The sequence below is a fragment of the Canis aureus genome, chromosome 21, assembly GCF_053574225.1.
Source record: "Canis aureus isolate CA01 chromosome 21, VMU_Caureus_v.1.0, whole genome shotgun sequence".
NCBI lineage: Eukaryota > Metazoa > Chordata > Mammalia > Carnivora > Canidae > Canis > Canis aureus.
Window position 1 is genome coordinate 16,238,092 of NC_135631.1, and position 22,532 is coordinate 16,260,623.

A 22,532-nucleotide genomic window follows, 5' to 3' on the forward strand; every position below is an offset into this window, starting at 1 on the left:
GGACAAAGTTGAAGGAATAAATTGTGTATTTTCTAGTAAACATGAAAATATGAATGACTGGATTAATTTATACTAGATGTAAGCCTATAAATGGCTATAAGACAACAATAAGATATTGCCCATTGACATGAGTTGTTTTGAGGATTAAATGAACTAATATATGTAAAGCTACTAATAGGATTTGAGAATTAGATGATCAAATATATATCAATCTCCTAGAATATATGTAAAACTTGTACTGCCAATTACAATGTAATGGTATATAATTGTTTATTATTTTCTTTTTTTAAAATTTGTATTTATTTATGATAGTCACACAGAGAGAGAGAGAGAGAGGCAGAGACACAGGCAGAGGGAGAAGCAGGCTCCATGCACTGGGAGCCCGACGTGGGATTCGATCCCGGGTCTCCAGGATCGTGCCCTGGGCCAAAGGCAGGCGCCTAACCGCTGCGCCACCCAGGGATCCCTGTTTATTATTTTCTAATATTATATTACTATTTGATTTTAAGAATCAGCAAAGTTTTGATTCCCAGAAGAGACTAGGCATTTCTTTTTTTAAGATTTTATTTATTTATTCATGAGAGACACAAAGAGAGAGGCAGAGACATAGGCAGAGGGAGAAGCAGGCTCCCTGTGGGAGGCTGATGCAGAACTCAATCCCAGGACCCCCAGATCACCACCTGCTCTGAAGGCAGATGCTCAACCGCTGCCACCCAGACGTCCCTTGTTTTGTTTTGTAAATTCTACATACAAGTGAAATCATAACATACTTGTCTTTCTCTCACTGACTTATTTCACTTAGCATAATAGTCTCTATCTCCATCCATGTTGTTACAAATGGTAATATTTCATATTTTTAACTTTTTGAGAAAATTCCATACTGTTTTCCAAAGTGGCTGCTCTAGTTTGCACTTTCAACAATAGTGTAAGATGACTTTACTTTCTCTACATCCCTATCAGCACCTGTTGATACTTGTTGATTTTAGATATTCTGACAGTATTAGGTGATGTCTCATTGTCGTTTTGATTTGTATTTCCCTGATGACCAGGGATGTTCAACATCTTTTCATGTGTCTGTTGGCCATTTGTGTATCTTCTTTGGAAAACTGTCAATTCATGTCTTCTGCCCATGTTTTAACTACAGTGTATTTGTAAACTATAAAAATGTTAAGAGTATATCTAATTCAGAGTTCCTAAAAGTAGCACTATTGACATTTTGGGCCAATATTTCTTTATTGGGGAGTAAGAGGAGCGTACTCTGTACAGTTTAGGGTATTTAGCTAGTCACTAGATGCCGGTAGCATCCTTCCTATCCAGGACAACCGAATATATCCAAACATTGCCAATGTCTCTCTGGAGACAAAATTACCCCTGAGTGAGAACCACTGAGCTTACTCAAGACTATATATTTGTCCGGAAACCAAGTGAAACCCATTAGCATGAGGTTACTGACTGAATATATCAGAATAATAATTCTGGTAAGAAACTCTCAGGTGTGATTTTGTTTTGTTCTGCATTATTTCCCCAATTTTGATTTATTTCTAAGATCTACTTTGATAATATGCATAAACAGAAATTTACATACTTTTAGTAAAATATACATATAAATTTAAAGTTGGTGAATATGTATTAAGAAGTAGGCTACAGTTGAGAAAAAAATATAATAAAGTATGGTATGTGTGGTCATTACGGCTTATGACATTTATTTTTCTGCTTCTGCCTATGGTGAGAAAGAATGTTCCCATAGAAGCTATATTATGTTTCATTATATTACAAGAAATCAATGCAGTACAAACTTAAAATACTAAAATGATGTTCCCTCCATAATAATATCTGCATTTTAATGCAGATCTCTCTATTCATGTCAGAAATAAGTCTATGTGACAATTCTATATCTTTATTACCCTTACATTGAGCATTGGAGGTCAGGGACAAGTGAATTTCATGGCAGGATTTGAAAAATACCATTTTTTTCTAGGGACATGAAGCAAAAAATTCGTCAGTCATATTTAAAAGATATCTTCAAAAGAATACATTCATAAGTAATATTTTTCTCAGAAATAAATATAAAATATTTTCTTAAAAAATATTTTCTTGAAACACATGAGATATTTACCAAGTTGATACAGACCAGGGGTATTAGTTGAGAATCCATACTTTCTCTTAGTCAGCTGCTAACTATGCTAAGGACATGCCATAATTTATAATTGATATGTTGTTATTAGTTCTAATTAAGTATGTATATGCCCCATTGCCTTGTTATATAAACATAGTTATCATTGTTTATAAAAATCAAGATTTTATCATAACACACCATTTTCCCCCTATAAGATGGTAAAGGATCTTATGCACCACATAATTATCATTTTTGTTTTAGGTGTTCTTGAGCAAACTAAAGAAAAATTTCCTGGCACCACCTCCTGGTGTCATCCCTCCTCAAAGATGGAAGCAACATCAAGAATACTGTTCTCATCAGTGTTTAACCCATTCTGAGATAATGTATGATAATCTGGCTGGATCAGTCATCATTATTGAGAAGCAGGATATGCAGCTTTTAACGTTTATTCTTAGAGGAACAACCATCCCTCCTTCTTCTTCTCAGAGGATAGGGTCTAATAGCCATATGTCATGGTCAAACCCTGTTTTAGCGCTTTTCCACAAACTCAAAATTCACTAGTTGGGAGAGCACCAGCTTCTTTTAAAGCCTGATTTCGAGGCTGAAAAACAAGCTTTACAATTGAAACCATGAAAGAAGATGAAATCCTGGCATTACCACAAAGGGGCACCACCACATGTCTGGGTGAGCAGGAGCTGGAATCCAAACCTTTCAGGTGGACTGTAAAAATAATGCCAGACTATGTGACCTGAGTTGCCACCTCAGCATTTGTTCTCGTTGCATATTGCTCTGCTACAAAACTTGGTGGCTAAAAAATGACGATTCATTTTGCTCAGGAATTTACCATGTGGGAAGGGTTAGACAGGGGTCATCTTCCTGTTCCCCAGTATCTGGTGTCTCATTTGGGGTCACTCAAATAGCTGGTACTGGAATAGCTGGAGGTTGACAGCCCATCTCTTTTTTGTGCAGTCTTATGGATTCTCCTTTGGTCTCTCCAAGTGTTCTCTTCAATAAGTTGGCCTCAGAATAACCCAAGAGCAAGTGTTATAAAAAAACTAAGGCAGATATTCTAGTTTCTCATGTCCTAGCCTCAGAACTCCCAGAACATCACACCTTTTGTCTTCCATTGAGAAGTAAGTCATAAAGGTGACCCTAGATTCAAGGGGTGGTGTGTCAATGAATCCACCATCCATCTTTAATCCACCACAGCATTGCATCATAGTTGATTTCCTTAATTTCTCAACCCTATATATTTTTCATAGAGGCATACAAGTGGGTAGCCAGTAAAGAATTAGTTTGGAAAAAATTAGCTTAACCCCAATTCTTTCTTTCCTATCCAAAATGGTGGCTTCCATGATTCCTACCTTATTAAGTCAGTGATCCTTTCCATTTCCACTAAAAAGAGTTGTTGACAGAATCCCTGACATTACTGCAGGAGCAAATATGTACATTTAGGACTGTGAACGTAACAAACAAAAATGTGGTGACACCTGAAGCCTTTTACTAAACCAGGAGTCCACCATCTAAGACTCCTCCAAGAGGGGATATCCAAAGACAGTGATGGTACACTTTAGATGATCATCTAGGGTTTTTTTTCCCAATTTAGAAGTCTGCTGATGTTGATCTATATGTAATACAAGTCATGAACCAGGATGCATATATGTTCTTGGCTGCTTATTTATCAAGCCAAACATTCTGGTCTAATTCACTTGTCCCCCAAATTGGGTGGTCTTCTTGATCATTTGGCATAGCCTGACTGGTGGACTTGAGTTGATTTTGTCAGCTCACTTACCTTCATCCAATAGAAAGACCACCATTGAAGTAGTAGTTAGATCTTTTATACTTCTCAGATACCTGAGAATCACTGCTCCTTAATATCCAAGCCAAAGTATGATTGAATTGTAGGTCAGGGAAGACATATGGAAAAATGAGGTTGGTTAAGTGACAAGCCCCAGGGTGCAGGCCATGTTCACATGAGGCTGACAGGGGTAGACATTTATCCATACAGAAAGATTAGCCTTTTCAGGACTAATTTTCCAGTATATAAGGTGTCATATGAATCAACCAGCCCAGAGTTGATATCTCCATCACGAAAACAAATATATAACAAGGCTAAAATCTGTGGCTACAGTGTAAAACTAGGCAGTTTTACTTGGAAGTTTTTTTTCCAGTGACCAGAGGAACTGTTTTCATCTGGTGGGTGTGGTAAGCCGAATAACAGCCACCCAAAGAGGTCGCCTCAACATTCATATGCTGCAAAGCATCAACCCTTCCCATGACTTGATGAAGATCAAGAACCTCTGGTCCGTCCAAACATCATAAGTGCAAATACAAGACGTTGGGCTGAAGTCTAATCTGTTAGCTCAGGCTTCATAGTTAAGGAAACACCATCTTTCCTGTTTTAATCAAGGGGATGGAGTCCAATTGCTGATGTTGAAGCTTTATAACATGTGGCTTCACTGCTTCTTCACCTCAGCATCTTCCTTTACTGTTTTCATATTGATCTGTACCTGATTTCCATGCAACTTTGCAAGAGGACAACCTGTAAGGAACCACTCTTGAATAAGTTAATTCTTATCTATCATTCCTGAGGAATAGCCCGTCTGTGTTAGCTTTTTATTTCACTAGTGAATATATTTTCACAGATTTTATGTCAGCCACTATGATCAGTATGAGTGCTGGCATTTATAGAGGAATTGGCTATTGTTGATTATTCTGCTTGTAGTGCAAGGTTTTATTGACTGTTCTGGAATGCAACTCAGTAATTCATTTATATCTGGCATCTTTAGTTATTCACACATGCACAAATATCTTAATCAACCCCTTGATATTTTATAATTTTTACAAATATTATTTATTTCTACCCAAAACTGTAAAGATTGTAAGTAGAATAATATAAAATATATTCAGTTTTCCCACTAATGGTTATTGTACAATTCAATATACCAGCCATTCTGTTAGGCACTGCTAGAGAAAGACATAGAAAGATTTTGACTATGGGATTCTCTGATAAAAAGGCTTGTACATTGACATAAAATCTGACCTATATCTATAAAATAAGGTTAAAGAATGTCTGTGATGTTGAATGCGAAAGGGGCTAAATTGTAGTGTTTGCCAGACATATGTCTAGGGGTTGAAGACTGCCTAGTATATTCTAAGAATGGCATTCTAACAATTCTTCTTAAAATTTTCAATTTCCAATTCTTACCCTGGTAACAGGTCAATTCTTTATATGATTGAACTTTGCACTATGAAAGTGAAATTATAAAAGCTTTTAAAATAATGATGGAAATCCTAACGTCTGTCCTAGGCTATCTATTGTTTTACAATTTATATTTAAAATCATATGGATATTCTCTCTCCTCCTCTCCTAGCACTATCTCTCCACCTCTTCCTCCCTCCCTTCCTCCCTCCATCCTTTCTTCCTTCCCTTCCTTCTTCCCTCTCTTTCCTCCTTTCTTTCTTTGTTGTTTACTACTGGATTTCATTGGTACATATAGAAAGGTATTTTTTTTAATCCAATGTCACCAGAGTTCCATGATACGTAAGAATTTGAATATAATGAAGTTTTCAGTGTGTGATTAGCAATTAATATACTGATAAGTTATCAACGTATCAGACTTCAAATATCACTTATCTAAAAAGCTGGAAATTAACTATTGTGAATAGTGATTTTCTTTTTGGAATATTGAGCAAATTATTCCCCATCTATTTCTTGAAATGTTAGTTATTTGTTAGCTTCAAGAACCACTTTTACATACAAAAAAGACTATGTACTACTAATTTTCTGGGTTTTTTTTTTCATTTTTTCTAATTTTATTTTAAATTTTTTTACTGGAGTTCAAATTGTCAACATTTAGCATAACACCCAGGGCTCCTCCCGCCAAGTGCCCTCTCATGGCCCATCACCCAGTCACCCCAACCCCCTGCCCACTTCCCCTTCCACTACCCCTTGTTCATTTCCCAGAGTTAGGTGTCTCTCATGTTTTGTCACCCTCACTGATATTTTCACTCATTTTCTCTCCTTTCCCCTTTATTCCCTTTTGCTAATTTTTATATTACCCAAATGAATGAGACCATATACTGTTTGTCTTTTTCTGAATGACTTATTTCACTCGGCATAATACCCTCAGGTCCCTCCACCATGAAGCAAATAGTGGGTATTTGTCGTTTCTAATGGCTGAGTAATATTTCATTGTATACATAGACCACATGTTCTTTATCCATTCATCTTTCCATGGACACCGAGGCTTTTTTATTTAATAAACAATATTTTGCTGTAATAAGTATAAAAATCATCGTTTTTCCTTACATTTTGATTCCATTGTGAAACAGGGTGGTCTAATTGTATAACTAGTAAATTACAACAATCACTTTTTCTTTTTTTTGTAAACAATCACTTTTCTAAGGGCTCTTAAAAGTTGCTACAATCTGTAATCTTATTTAATTAAACTCTTTATATTTTAAATTGAATTTATAGATTTCTTTTTATTTCCTTAAGATTATTAGGTTAACAAATGAAATCAACACAGGAATATAAATGCTTTATATTCTAATAATGAATATATAAATATGGTGAATTCCAAATTGTCTTATTATTTTTATAATGTTTAAAATCATACTGGGATACCTGGGCAGCTCAGTGGTTGAGCATCTGCCTTTGGCTCAGGTCGTGACCCAGGGTCCTGGAATGGAGCCTGCATTGCGGTCCCCACGGGGATCCTGCTTCTCTCTCTGCCCATGTCTCTGCCTCTCTCTCTGCATTTCTCATGAATAAATAAATAAATAATATTTTTTTAAAAATAATAAAATCATATTAACATTCTCTTCAATTTTCAACAGAAAACCCAATTCTAAGTCAGTTTCTGATTATGTATTTGAATTTGGTTCACAAATATGATCATTCTGATAATCTAATATAACAAGTTCTCTTAAACTCTGTTTTATGAATTTAATTTTATCATTTCTATAATAAATCTAACCTTCCCAGGATCCAAAATACTTCTCCATTTTTGATGCAAGTAACCCGTCTCAAGAAAATCAGATTCCATTTCAGAAAACTTAGGTTGTATATCAGCCAAGATATTTTTGGCCAGCATATAGGCTTGTCTTCTTGTCATTGACACTGATCCCTTGTTTGAGTTATTGTAGCAACAACTTCACAAACTGTGATCCAGTTGGTGCTAGAGCATGTGCCATTAATTTGACTATATTTAACCATATTCCTTTTTTTCCCTACTTCTAATTAGCAATCCAATTTCATTATGTAGCTAACTCCATTCCTTCATTTACCGTTTTGTTGGTTTCTGAAAATCTTTTCTCTTATTACATGGCAATATCTTCTAATTTGTATCTAAAGACAATCTAATGTTGTCTTATTGGAATTTTCACAACTGCATATATATTTTTTATTTTTGTACAATATTTGGATTGACATGATTTCACTATTTTATTTTCATATATTGTAACTTACTCTGCTTTCATGTTAAAATTAACAACACATCTTAACAAAACATCTGCCATCCTCTCCTAAACACACAATAATAAATATATTATTTGTATGATTAAAAAGAGCAATATAAAATTATGCAAAAAGCTAATAAAGTTATGTGGAATATATGTAAAATCTCCACAGTTTCTCATGTGTCTACTACCACCTTGGGAACATAGAAGCTATAAAAGAATATAAGACATAATCCAGAGCTCTGTGATGTCTGTTGAATTATTAGAAAAAAGAAAAGCATGTATTTTTACATAAATAAACCAAAAAGAGAGTATACAATTCAGTTACTTCTATGTGTATGAGTATGTGTGTAAAATCTCAGAAAAAATTAATGTAAATTATTGTTAAAGTTTGGAAAGTATGATGTCATGTATTAATTTATATCAATTTCATAATGAACCAATAAGGTTGATATAACACGTGTGAATATCCCCATTTCACAGGAATAAAAGACAATCTCAACTGTTTCATCATTAGAACATTTGAACATTTGTCTGAATAGCATATATGTAACTGGAACACATTTCTTTTGTTCCTGCATTGCATTTAATCTCTATTTTGTGCCTTTACCCCAAGATGTGTGAATGTTTTATTTATAAAAGGAAGTGCATTTTATCAAAGTGAAAGCAGAGGCATCTAGTGAATGGTGTTTGAAGAGAGCTGCAGGGGCATGATTAGCTCCAATCTCCAGAGACCAGAAAGAATGCTAACGATCCAAACTGTGGACATCTGAGATTCACATCTACACATGAGCTACAGTTCGTGTCCCCAAAAGAAAATAACCAAACATTAAAAAATCTCTACTCTCAGCATTTAGTCTTTTAAGAATCATGAAAACCTGGTCTTCTTCACTAGATATTCTAACTCTGGACTTCGTTTTGTTGTGAATATATTTAAGAAGTGGTAATGTAGGTTTATTTAAAACTTTTAATATTTCCTATCTCCTCACACTAGAAGAATATGTTAACAGCTGTATGATTTCAGTATTGTTCCCAAAGAGCCAGAAAACAATGTCCTAACTTGTGGGTTATTTATATTTCAAAGGTTTCAAAATTTCTCATTTTATGGGAAAAAGGGCAGTATTTGCATAATACCTACATTCTATATTTTCGTGTATGCATGTGTGCTTACAGTATTTAACATTTGATTTATATAGTAACTTAAGGCTACTTGTCCAATTATAAAAAATTCTTTAAGATAGAATATCTAAGAATTATAATGTATTTTAACTATATCACAAGGAAAACCATTTCTTTCATATCTATACAATATTTTAGAAATATTTTTGATATAATTTTATTTTAGAATTCCAATAATATTTTAATAATTAGTTTCTATTTTCCTTGAGTTTGTATGTATTGTTTTTAAATCAGACTATCCAAGCTATAATCTGGGGGTCTCTTGGTATGACAAGGTTTTTGCTGGTAAATTTTTTACATCTTTATTTGTGATTATTATTTTTTATTTTTGTGTGTCATCCAATTTTTGCTTCCTTTGTCTTATAAGCAATTTTTAGTCATAAATCATTCAGTATATGTTCATTTCAAATTATAAGGACATGTATATATTTATGAAGTTATAGAAATGTGAATTTAAACATCTAATAATATTTCATATCATATTTCATCAGTTCTATATTTATTTGTATATATTTAATAATAACATGAACAGTAAAAGAAGTAATATTTACATGCAATATTTTATAACAAATTTATTTATAAGCATTAAAATAATACTTTGTCAGTAAAGCTCCACAAAAGCAAATAGTGAGATATTTTCATTTAAATTAACAGCAATGCACCCATTGTATGGAAAGCCCATTATTTTAAGAATCATTAACTCATCTGATAGGCATTTGGCTGGATTCCTTGTCTTATCATAATGAAAAATGCTTTCAACTTTGCGATTTCTCTCACCGATATGCCTATCACTAACTGTGTCTCTGATGATTATATATTTTCTAATGTCTCTTTGGAGTCATAAATGAAAACCTCAGAGAAAGAAAATGTTTTTAAACAAACATATGTTTTTAAACAAAAAGTGTCCTTATTTTGTCCTACCATTTCAAGATATTATTCTGAAAGGTAGTGAAATCTGATCATGACATTGGTTATAAAATGTTTTCAGTGTTTTAGAACACTATGTTCAGAACACTCCTACTGCTAGTATTTTAAAGTAGCCTCTCATTTTATCAGGAGGACAACACTGAGTGATGGGAAAAGCCCTGCATTAATGACAGAATAAATCTCTGTTCTAGTTATAATTCTAACAGCATGTGAGCAAATCATATTTAAATCTTTGGTAACACTTTTTTCTATTTATAGTTTTTTATTATGAGTTCAGTCGACAAAATTGTTGCTAGAAATCTTTTTTTTTAAAGATTTTATTCATTTATTCATGATAGACACAGAGAGAGAGAAAAAGAGAGAGCGAGAGAGGCAGAGGGAGAAGCAGGCTCCACGCAGGGAGCCCGATGCAGGACTCCATCCCGGGACTCCTGCATCACACCCTGGGTGGAAGGCAGGCGCTAAACCGCTGAGCCACCCAGGGATCCCCTGTTGCTTGAAATCTTTACACGATCTTATTGAGCTCACATTTAGGTTTCTCCTTCCTCCCTTTACTCCAGCACACAGTTTCTGTTTTTCTGTGCTGTGGTCTTGACACACGCCCATCAGTATCACACATCAGTTCATTGTTACATGCATTATGTGAAGCCTTATGCCTGCCAAACTGGGAGGAAATCCATTTTTTCCTTCTCTTTCTCTAAATGATAAATGGCAAAATTATACAAACTCTGCTGTATTGGTTCCTTTTTACAGTTTCTTATAACAGGCAAAATCTACAGCAAATCAGGGGCTGAGCTCCAGTGAAACTAAGACTTCATTCTACTACACTCCAGGAATGAGAGGTTCTCATTTCACTAAACAGCCTGCAGGAGAAAAAGATCACCACTAAGAAACATACACAAATGGCTTTTCACCTCCAATGTTTTTTTTATTCTTGTTTCTATTTTTGTATTAGGTTCAGTTTATTCAGGTTAAAAATGTGACTTTACATTTTACAATATGGTATTGACAAAAAAAAAAAAATGCTGGTACTTTCCACACATCATTCCTTCTTTGCCTTGGTACAGTTGGACCTGGATTCACTATGCTTACCAAGGCCACTGATCTGAAATTAGTTTATAACTTCAGTTGATAAGGGATGAGACTATACTCACAGAATGAAGGTTTTGCTTTTGATTTAGCAATACTCAAAAGATCGCGTCGGAAGCTTATCCTTATCCTGACCTCAGCAGACATCAAATTCCATGGGTGCACAATCCTTCAAGAGCTCATGCCTCACACAGTGCCTTGCTTAAGATGCATGTTTGTTGGTCTAAGCCACCAATTTTTGGTAACTGGTTAGAGTGGCAATACAGATTATAATATGCTATATAATATAGTACCTACATCTCTTTCTATTCACCTCCCTTCTTTACTTTTCTTCATAGCACTTGTTAGGAGGGGATATACTATATACATACATGCATGTTGATTTCTCTAATAATGGATGACATGTTTCTTGTTCACTACTTCATTTCTAGCAAATATGACATTTCTTGACATAAAGCAGTAATAACACCCACTGAATGTAAGGAAAGTACAATTTGTTAATATTTAACCATAAATATTATTGAATTAGCATTATATCATGTCAAAAAACAAGTGCAACTAAGTGATAGCCTCCATTTTTGAAAGCAGAAATATCTGATCGATATAGTTTCAGTACCTCATCCTCACATTCTGCTTCCCAACATTGGCTTTTGTAGGGTTTTGTTTTAATGGTGATAAAAAATGAAAGATGCAAAGGTGAAGTGATCCAAAGATGCAAAAGGGAAGGATTTTTAAATTAAATTGTACTGCTATTTTTGTATTGGCCTTAACAATATTGGATGAAGAAAAATTGTTCTATCTCTTTTTCTCAGTTCAGCTCTTATGGAGGACATAGTCATTGATCTTCTGACTGCAGAATCTGAGCAAAAGGTGAGACATAAAAAAGTTCCAATGTTTGAGATTTAGAAAGGAAAGGGGTTGCATATTATGAAAGTCAGCACCATGAGTTAACTAGGTGTTGAAAAGTAGGAACAGTTTGGCTAGAGGATAAGGAGATAATTTTTATTACAAGGAGCCAGAGTGTGTAGCCCATGTAAGCAGAGAACTTGTGTATGTCTTAGAATGAATCAGAGGTCTGATATGAGGAATATTTGTGTTTGACTGTCAATTTTATCAATTAATACTTTGTTGATCTAAAAGAGTTTCCTCCTCTCAATATTTATGATGTGGAAATTGAGAAACAGGGAATAAAATAATTTCTAGTTCTGAAAATTTGAGTAAGTATAGATGGGTTGCCTAATATACCTATGGCCCACTGCTAAAGTCAATTTATTTTCTTCAACCAACTACAGCATAAACATAAAAGCCCCAATACTATTATGGATACTGAATCATGGAGGAAATTATACATGTATCTTTTTCATCTGAGTGATATCATCTTGTTCTGCAACTGAAAACCTATATAAACTTGAATGAATGGCAGGTTGGAATCATACAGGGGTGAAGGAATTCCTTCTGGTAGGTTTAACAGAAAACCCTAATTTGCAGATCCCTCTTTTTTTGCTTTTCACCCTTATTTACTTCACCACTCTGGCAGGTAACTGGGGCATGATTATGTTGATCTGGTTAAATGCCCAACTTCATACTCCTATGTACTTCTTCCTTAGCAACCTCTCTTTTTGTGATATCTGCTACTCTACTGTCTTTGCTCCAAAGATGTTGGTCAATTTCCTATCGAAACACAAGTCCAGCACATTTTCTGGTTGTGTTCTACAGAGTTTCTTTTTTGCAGTATATGTAACCACAGAAGGCATCCTCCTATCTATGATGGCTTATGACCGCTATGTGGCAATAGCTAATCCTTTGTTGTATAGAGTCATAATGACCCAAAGAGTTTGTATTCAGATGGTCCTTGCATCTTACTTGGGTGGGCTCATTAACTCACTGACACATACAATAGGTTTGCTCAAACTGGACTTCTGTGGTCCTAACATTGTGAATCATTATTTCTGTGACATTCCCCCTCTTCTGAGACTCTCTTGCTCTGATGCCCACAACAATGAGATGCTGCTTTTAATATTCTCTGGGGTCATTGCAATGTTCACTTTCACTATAATTATGGTCTCTTATATGTGCATTATCATGGCCATCCAGAGAATCCGCTCAGCTGAGGGGAGGCGCAAAGCCTTCTCTACTTGTGCCTCTCATCTGACTGCCGTGACATTATTCTATGGGTCTGTGACCTTTAGTTACATCCAGCCAAGTTCCCAGTATTCCCTGGAACAGGAGAAGGTCTCTGCTGTGTTTTATACATTGGTGATCCCCATGCTAAACCCATTGATTTATAGCCTACGAAATAAGGATGTAAAAGATGCAGCCAAGAGGTCCATATGGTGGAAGAGAACTTAAAACACCAGCAAAACTATAATCAGGGATCCCTGGGTGGTGCAGCGGTTTGGCGCCTGCCTTTGGCCGAAGGCGGGATCCTGGAGACCCGGAATCGAATCCCACATCGGGTGCATGGAGCCTGCTTCTCCCTCTGCCCGTGTCTCTGCGCCTCTCTCTCTCTCTCTGTGACTATCATAAATAAATCAAATTTTTTAAAAAAGCCTATCGTTAAAAAAAAAAAACTATAATCAAGGTAGTCTCATGAATTTGAAGACATGAGTGTTGAATTTGACATGAAAATGTAAATTCAGTCTATTTTACCATATTCACTGTTCTTATGATTTAACATTTTCATTCTCTCAAGAGCTAGTACATTTTTTAAACAAATTCTGATGCTAAGCTCTGAAAGAATGCACCATGTATTTAAAAGACTCTGACACTGATTCAAATGAAAAGAACACTCCAACGATAGGAATTTATAATTTATCAAAGGCATTCTTATCTCAGAGAAAAAAATGTAATAGTTTCTTGGCATGATTTTCTTGGATCAGACCTTTCTTTTTTGTTGTTCCAAAAATGCTGTCATCCAAGTAAAGACATATATCTCCATTTTTATGTTTAAATTATGTATCTTAATGGTATCTTAGAAAAATAGCTATAGAAGAAAATAACTGTTATTAGTTATAGTTTATTCATTCAACTCACTTCTGTTTAATCCTTTTACTTGTACCAGTTACTCTGTGACATTCAAAAGTAAAGAGATTTAAGATAATATACGGGGCAAAAGCTGTTAGGGGAACAGGTAATGAAGAGATATGGTAAATGAGTTTGCAAAGTATTGTGTGAAAATGAATGTATTACCTAATGTTATATCTCAAACTTTTGGGAAGCATGACTTTGTGATGCATAATATAAAATAATATTATGTCATTACTATTTTGAGGAAATATATACGAAATGGGCATATAAACACTCATACATACATAGATATATTAAAATAGGGATTGAGAGACTGATAAAGCAATTAATCAATTGCAGTTAGTATCTATAGGTAAGGAACACAAGAGAGATCATTTAAATATTATTGAAAATCTGTCTTATTCTTGACTCTGTACTATAAGTTTGAAATGTTTCAAAATAAAAAAAAGTTAGGAAAATATGCACTTTTACTTGTGGATGGAATAACTTGTGATCAAAACAGCATCTATGCAAAAAAAACACACACAAGAAAAGCAAGATAAGATAACACATTATCTGTTGAGTAAAGTGAGTAACTATTGAAGAGAAGAGAGTTGTAGTAGTATAGGTTTCAGAGAGGGGTGAACTTGGATATGTGAGCATACTTAGTCTCACTGATTCAGGGCACACTTGACAATGCAGCGTCGTCTTGCATGGAGGGCTCTGTAGAGGAATCAGAAGACTCAGGAGAGGGTCAGGCAGATATTTTGCAGGTTTCACCACACATAGTTGCATTTCCTCTCAGGGTATTAGCCATATTCTGTGTCTGAAGAGGCCTGAAGACCAGATAAACAAATAAACAGAAGTATAGACACACAGTAAGCTGTAAGTAAGATGGTAGATGATAGATAGATGAAGATGATGATGATAGATAGATAGATAGATAGATAGATAGATGATAGATAGATAATAGATAGATGATAGATAGATATGTGAATATCTAATAAGCTGTAAAAATAATAATAATAATAATAAATAAATAAATAATAATAATCTAATAAGCTGTAAGTAAGTAAGTAAAATGGTAGATGATAGATAGATGATAGATATTTAGATAGATAGATAGATGATAGATATGTGAATAGACAGATTTAAATGGAGAAATTCTGGGGACACCTGGGTGGCTCTGCTGATTAAGCATCTGACTCTTGACTTTGGCTCAAGTCATGATCTCAGGGTCATGAGATTCAGCCCTGTGTTGGGCTCTGTTATGAGCATGGAGCCTGCTTAAGATTCTCTTAAGATTCCCTCTGCTTCTGCCTCATACCCTCTAAAATAAATAAATAAATAAATAAATAAATAAATAAATAAATAAATAGATTCTGAAAAACACAGAGGAACATTTGGTATTGTCCAAAACAAAACAAATATTAAAGGTTGCAGTATATCAAAAGCAGGGGCTCCTGTGTCCTGTAACTGTTCTGGAGGAAAAGAAAACAGTAGTCCTTTTGGCAGTTATGCAGCCTAACAAGATGAACTGGATTATATAGGAGCTTAAACACACAGCTGCTTTAACCCTCAACAGGAAATTGAATGAGATGGAAGGTGGAGAGTGTAAGAAAGCCATAGTTCTGGGGTACAGGCATAGATTGAAGTCTCCCACTCCCCAGCTGTGCTTAGAAGACACTAAATCCTGCTAGAAGGAAGAGCTTGCAGCAAATGTAATGTGGAATTCCTGCCCAAAACATTTGCTAGATTTTGGTCTTGCTGTAGGCCAGGCAAAAAAGGTTAGAGTTTTCTTTCTGGAGTACAAAATGATTCAGATTTTGCAGATTAAGATGGAATCTGGAGAGAGAGTGAATTTTGTCAGTGTTTACATGCTTGGTTGACAAGTTCCCAGCAGACATAGAGGCATCAATTACAAGGCTGACTGCCCCCTCAAGATATTGGCTGCAATTTGAAGATGTGCAGGCACATCTCCTTTTACTATGCTTCACTTTATTTAACTTCCTAGCTACTATGTTTTCTACAAATTGAAAGTTCATGGCAGGGATCCCTGGGTGGCGCAGCGGTTTGGCGCCTGCCTTTGGCCCAGGGCGCGATCCTGGAGACCCGGGATCGAATCCCACGTCGGGCTCCCGGTGCATGGAGCCTGCTTCTCCCTCTGCCTGTGTCTCTGCCTCATTCTCTCTCTCTCTGTGACTATCACAAATAAATAAAAAAAAAAAAGAAAGTTCATGGCAGCTCTACCTCAAACAAGGCGATCAGCACCACTTCTCCAACAACATTTGCTTACATTGTATATCTATCACATTTTGGTAATTGTTGCAATATTTCAAACTTTTTCTTTATTAAGCTATTTGTTACTATGATCCATGATCAATGATGATGACTCACTGAAAGCTCAGATTATGGTTAGGGTTTTGTGGTAATAAAGTAATTTTAGGAGCACCTGAGTGGCTCAGTCTGTTGAGCATCTGCCTTCATTTCAGGTCATGATCTCAGGATCCTGGGACCGAGTTCCAAATTGGGCTCCCTGCTCAGCAAGGAGTTTGCTTCTCCTTCTCCCTCTCTCTCCACTCATGTTCTCTCTTGCTATGTCTGTCTCTGTCTCTCAAGTAAATAAAATCTTTAAAAAAGTAAAGTATTTTTAAACTAAGGTATGCACACCAACGTTTTTAGACAGAATGCTATTGCACACTTAATAGATTATAGCATGATATAAACATAACTTTTATATGCACTGGGAAACCAAAAAACTCATTCAACTCACTTTATTGCAATATTCACTTTCTTACAATATTCTGGAACTGAACCCACCATATCTCCATGATATGCCTGAATAGGGCAGGGTGGCTAAGTTCACACCACCAAAGAGTTAAAACTGAATTTTCTGCAGTGTTTAAGAGCTAGGGGGAGAGAGGCTCACTTCTTAATCAATATCTTGGGAAATCTACACCCAAACAAGGACAAGACAGAAAAAAATGAGATATAACTTTAATCCAGCCCAGAACGAACCCCAATAATAATTGAATTAACTTAACCTATCATCCGTTATGCCTTTTTAGAAAGAGTGAAGCCTTCCCTTGTGGAAAGTAATATCTTCTTCACTTTCTGTGAATCTGTAATCACATATAAAGAACCGGAAATTATTTTTAATAAGGGTAAGAAAGAGTAGAAAGAGCTAGAAACCCTAACTTTAACTCACATCATATACAAAGATTGATTTAAGATGGATCATAGAAGTAAATGTGTGAAAGACGAAAAAAATAGAGTCTCTAGAGATAAACATAAGTCTGTCTTCATGTCCATCAAAATGGACAAACATTTCTTAATAGGGATATACAAATAATAAAATAAAAATAACAGTGGAAGAATAGATCTTTGTTTTATTTATTTATTCTTTCTTCCTTCAAAGCTTTATTTATATTCCAGTTGCTTATATATACAACACTCAGTGAGGTTTCTGTTTTATTTTTTTAAAGATTATTTATTTATTTGTTTGTTTATTTATTTATTCAGAGAGAGAGAGAGGCAGAGACACAGGCAGAGGGAGAAACAGACTCCATGCAGGGAGCCCGACACAGGACTTGATTCCAAGTCTCCAGGATCACACCCCCCGCTGCAGGTGGCACTAAACCGCTGTGCCACCAGGGCTGCCCAAGGCTTCTGTTTTAATTGAGGACTTCTGTCCCTGGATATATACCATTACAAGATTAAAAAGGCAAGCCACAAACTATGGAAAAGTATTCATAGAGTGTGTACTGACAAAAGATTCATCCAGAATATACGAAAAAGAACTACCAGTCAATAAAAGACAAGACAACTAAATATGAAAAAATTAAAAAAACAAAGTTTATATGAAAAACATTCAAAATAGCCGATAAGGATATGTTAAAGTGTTTAATATCATTACTGACACATTTCCAACAGTGTATGAAAATAGTACAGGCATTTAGGAGAACGGTCTGATGGTAACCTGAATATATGGCTAACTTATGTCCCAATATTTCCCAGATATAAGTGTGTGTTCATAAACATCCATGAACAATAATGTTCTAAGCATTTTTATTCATAATATTTATAATTACAAACTAGAAAATAAAACAGACCATTTTATAACAAATTAATGAATTTTTATATATTCACAAAATGGAAGGCCAAACAGTACTTTTTTTAAAAAGCTACTGATATACAATATTATAAATAAATGTCACAAAAATTATGCTCAATAAAGGAAAGCAGACACAAAAGTCCATATTTTTAAAAAAATTCATATGTAAGATTTGTGTAAGGTTTAACAACAGCTAAAATTAAGTTATGGTAATATAGCCATGAAGGATCATTCTGTAATGCTGGAAATACCTGTTTCATTATGATTTATGTGGTGGTTATGCTCAGGTACATAAACATAAAATTGAAATAAATTGTATACTTGGGGCACCTGGGTGGCTCAGTTAGGTATCTGCCTTCAGCTCAGGTCATGATCCCAGGGTCCTGCAGTCAAGCTGCACATAGGGCTCCCCATTCAACAGGGAGTCTGCTTCTACCTCTCCCTCTGACCCTCCCCCATATGTGCTCTCTCTCTCTCTCTCTCTGTCTCTCTCTCATAAGTAAAAAAAGGAAATCTGAAATAAATTGTACACATACTGTCAGGGCACTTTACAATATGTGTGTATGTCTTTGTGTGTGTATATAATTCTTAAACAAGTGCTCAGGAGAAAAGACAAAAATTAATTTCAATGAAAATATGGAAAGCAAAGGGAAGGGTAAATTGGAGATCTGTGGGTAATTATAAATTGTGATTGAATTTTGGCTGTACAATAATAATATTCTATTAGGTGATTTAAAATAAATAGAATATAAATGCATGGAAACAATAATGCAAAAGGCAGTGTTGGGTCAATGGGGTTAAATCTTTTAAGGCTTTACTATCATAGAGAAAGTAAAAAAAGGAACAGAGTGCACTGTATTTAATATTTCAAGCTGCATTATTTTAAATAGAAGTCAATCAATAATAAATAGTAAATGTAAACATTATAACAATAAATAATATAAATTGAGACATCCTAAAACCTTAACAGGCAAAATATTTCTTAAATAAGACACAAAAAGTTCTGACCATTAAGGATAAATTAAGGGACTTTGACTTATATTGATACTTAAAAATATATTTGTAGAGTGCAAAAGTAAACCACAAAGTCAGCAAAAATATTTTTACTGCATAGATATGAAACTCTAATCAAAATTTATAAAGAAATCTTACAAATCAATAAAACTAAGACAAAATAAAAACAAAGGGTGAGGGAAGGGGTGAAAGTACATATAAGAACATCATGCAATAAATATTGAAAATATCCCACTTCCAGAAAAAATAGGAAAGTTGCTCTACTTTACTACTAATCTAGGGAAAGAAAGTTAACTATAAAAGAGATGACAATAAAAATAGTGTAGGATACCAGGGGCCGCAGGCTGGCTCAGCTGGTGGAGCAAAAGTGACTCTTGATCTCAGGGTTGTGAGTTTGAGCCACATGCTGGATATAGATAAAAAAAAATCTTTAACGAAAGATTATAAAACATCAAGTGCTGGTGAAGAGATGGAGCAGCTACAACTTTCATAAAATACTGATGGAGATGTTACTCAGAACAACAATTTTGAATAAATAATTGTCAGTACTCAATAAAGCTGCACTTAGAAAATACAGAGTATCAACACTGTATCAAATATATCAAATATATAGGTTTTTTAAGATTTTATTTATTTATTCATGAGAGACACAGGGAAAGAGAAAGTCAGAGACACAGGCAGAGGAAGAAGCAGGCTCCATGCAGGGAGCCCGACCTGGTACTCGATCCCAGGTCTCCAGGATCATGTCCTGGGCTGAAGGCGGAGCTAAACCACTGAGCCACTTGGGCTGCCCAAATATATAGCTTTTAACAGAAATTTTCAAGACCTACAAATAAAAAGAAAAAATGTAATAATACACTAGACTTGAGCAGTGGTGAAGGGTGGGAGGAAGAAGTCAGTAGAAACTGAATGACCCAGATGTTAGAGCAGGAAAAGATTTTAAGCACTATTATAAATAATATATTTAATACTTACCTGGCAGGGGAGATACCATGATCACAAAGGTGGTTTTCCCAAAGCAAGGCTTATCCATTATATTCCCAAATGTAGTGATCCAAAGGGGCACCTACACCCCAATGTTCATAGCAGCAAGGCCCACAATATCCAAACCATGAAAAGGGCCCAGATGTCCATCAACAGATGGATGGATAAAGAAGACGTGGTATATATACATATACAATGGAATATTACTCAGCCATCAGTAAGGATGAGTACTTACCAATATATACATTGACATGGATGGAACTGGAGGGTATTATGCTAAGTGAAATAAGTCAATCAGAGAAAGACAATTATTATAAATTTCACTCCTACGTGAAATATAAGAAACAGTGTGGAAGAACATAGGGGGAGGGAAGGAAAACTGAATGGGAAATCATCAGACAGGGAGGCAAACCATAAAAGACTCTTAAGTATAGGAAAGAAACTGAGGGTTTCTGGAGGGGAAGTGGGTGGAGGGATGGAGTAATTGGATGAAGGCAGTAAGGAGAGCATGTGGTATGAGTCCTAGATGTTATATGCAACTGATAAATTTATTGAATACTACATCTGAAACTAACAACGTACCATATATATTGGCTAATTGAATTTGAACTAAAAACTAGATAATATGTTCAAATAACTAAATAATAAATATATAAAGAATTAAAGGAAAGTGTTACAATAAGTATTCATCAAATAGAGAATCTCAATAAAAAGAAAAGGATTAATAAAAATACCAAATTAGAATTCTGTAGTTAAAAATGCAATAACTGAAATGAAAAATCCACTAGAAAGATCCAAAAACAAACAGGAGATAGAAGAAAGAATCAATGAACTTGGAGCTAGTTAGCTAGAAATCATCCCATTTGGCAAACAAATATGAAATGAATGAAGGAATATAAACACAGTCTCAGAGATTTGTGTTGCATGATTCAACATATCAATAGATACATAGTGGAGTTCCTACAGAAAAAGAGAAGAGAAAGAGGTTAAGAACAAAGCAAAATAAACTAAAATAAAACCAGAAATAGTAATGGACAACACTGCCTATGTTTGGTAAAAAAAAATAAAAATAAAAAACAATCATGAAATGGGCAAAAGACATGAACAGAAATCTCACGGAGGAAGACATAGACATGGCCAACATGCACATGAGAAAATGCTCTGCATCACTTGCCATCAGGGAAATACAAATCAAAACCACAATGAGATACCACCTCACACCAGTGAGAATGGGGAAAATTAACAAGGCAGGAAACAACAAATGTTGGAGAGGATGTGGAGAAAAGGGAACCCTCATACACTGTCGGTGGGAATGTGAACTGGTGCAGCCACTCTGGAAAACTGTGTGGAGGTTCCTCAAACAGTTAAAAATATACCTGCCCTACGACCCAGCAATTGCACTGCTGGGGATTTACCCCAAAGATACAGATGCAGTGAAACGCCGGGACACCTGCACCCCGATGTTTATAGCAGCAATGGCCACGATAGCCAAACTGTGGAAGGAGCCTCGGTGTCCAACGAAAGATGAATGGATAAAGAAGATGTGGTTTATGTATACAATGGAATATTACTCAGCTATTAGAAATGACAAATACCCACCATTTGCTTCAACGTGGATGGAACTGGAGGGTATTATGCTGAGTGAAGTAAGCCAGTCGGAGAAGGACAAACATTATATGTTCTCATTCATTTGGGGAATATAAATAATAGTGAAAGGGAATATAAGGGAAGGGGGAAGAAATGTGTGGGAAATATCAGAAAGGGAGACAGAACGTAAAGACTGCTAACTCTGGGAAACGAACTAGGGGTGTTGGAAGGGGAGGAGGGCGGGGGGTGGGAGTGAATGGGTGACGGGCACTGGGGGTTATTCTGTATGTTAGTAAATTGAACACCAATAAAAAAAAGAAATAAATAAAATAAAAAAAAATAAAAAATAAATTTAAAAAATTTAAAAAACACAAGAACAAAAAACCATTCAAGATTTTACTGGACGGGCACTGAGGGGGGCACTTGACGGGATGAGCACTGGGTGTTATTCTGTATGTTGGCAAATTGAGCACCAATAAAAAATAAATTTATTATTAAAAAAAGATTTTACTGGAGATTTCTATCACATAACACATAATACACAAAAATACACAATAATAAGTTCCAGAAATACACATGTTTATATGTGAAAGCCAGAACAATTCAAAAGTGAGGCAAAAAATACGTATGGAAGAAATGAACAATATGAGATAAAGGAACGATATGAAATGAAAGAACAATACAAAAGAAAACAATACAAACTAAATGAATAATACAAAACAAAATGCTAAAGTCACTCAAACGAGAAAGGAAGAAGCACAATTTTCGTTATGCTCAGGTGGAATTATTATGTATGTAAAAGACAAAAACAATATACAAAAATGAAATGTTTCTGTGTATTAATAGCAAATAATTCAAAGATTGATAAACTATTCCATTGACAATAGTGCAAAATTTAGGAATAAATTGAACAACAACAAAATCAATACTTAACGATAAAGACATGAAAACTATAAAAAATTGTTGAGAGGAATTGGAGATCTAAATAGATATTCCCTGTTAATGAATTGGAACACTCTACTGTTAGGTATCTATCCAGGTGACCTGAGTAGT

The 22,532-nt window shown here is 35.0% G+C and overlaps 1 protein-coding gene across 1 annotated transcript; it reads left to right on the plus strand.

Annotated features, from left to right (window-relative positions):
* The first annotated feature begins 12,178 nt into the window (after nucleotides 1–12,178).
* On the plus strand, nucleotides 12,179–13,123 carry LOC144293335 (olfactory receptor 5J3-like). Its single transcript, XM_077864421.1, has one exon. The coding sequence runs from the start codon at nucleotides 12,191–12,193 to the stop codon at nucleotides 13,121–13,123; it is 933 nt and encodes a 310-aa protein (XP_077720547.1). The 5' UTR covers nucleotides 12,179–12,190.
* The last annotated feature ends 9,409 nt before the right edge of the window (nucleotides 13,124–22,532 follow it).

Coding starts and splice junctions, on each gene's coding strand:
- LOC144293335 (XM_077864421.1), top strand. CDS start 12,191: ATGGCAGGTTGGAATCATACAGGGGTGAAGGAATTCCTTCTGGTAGGT.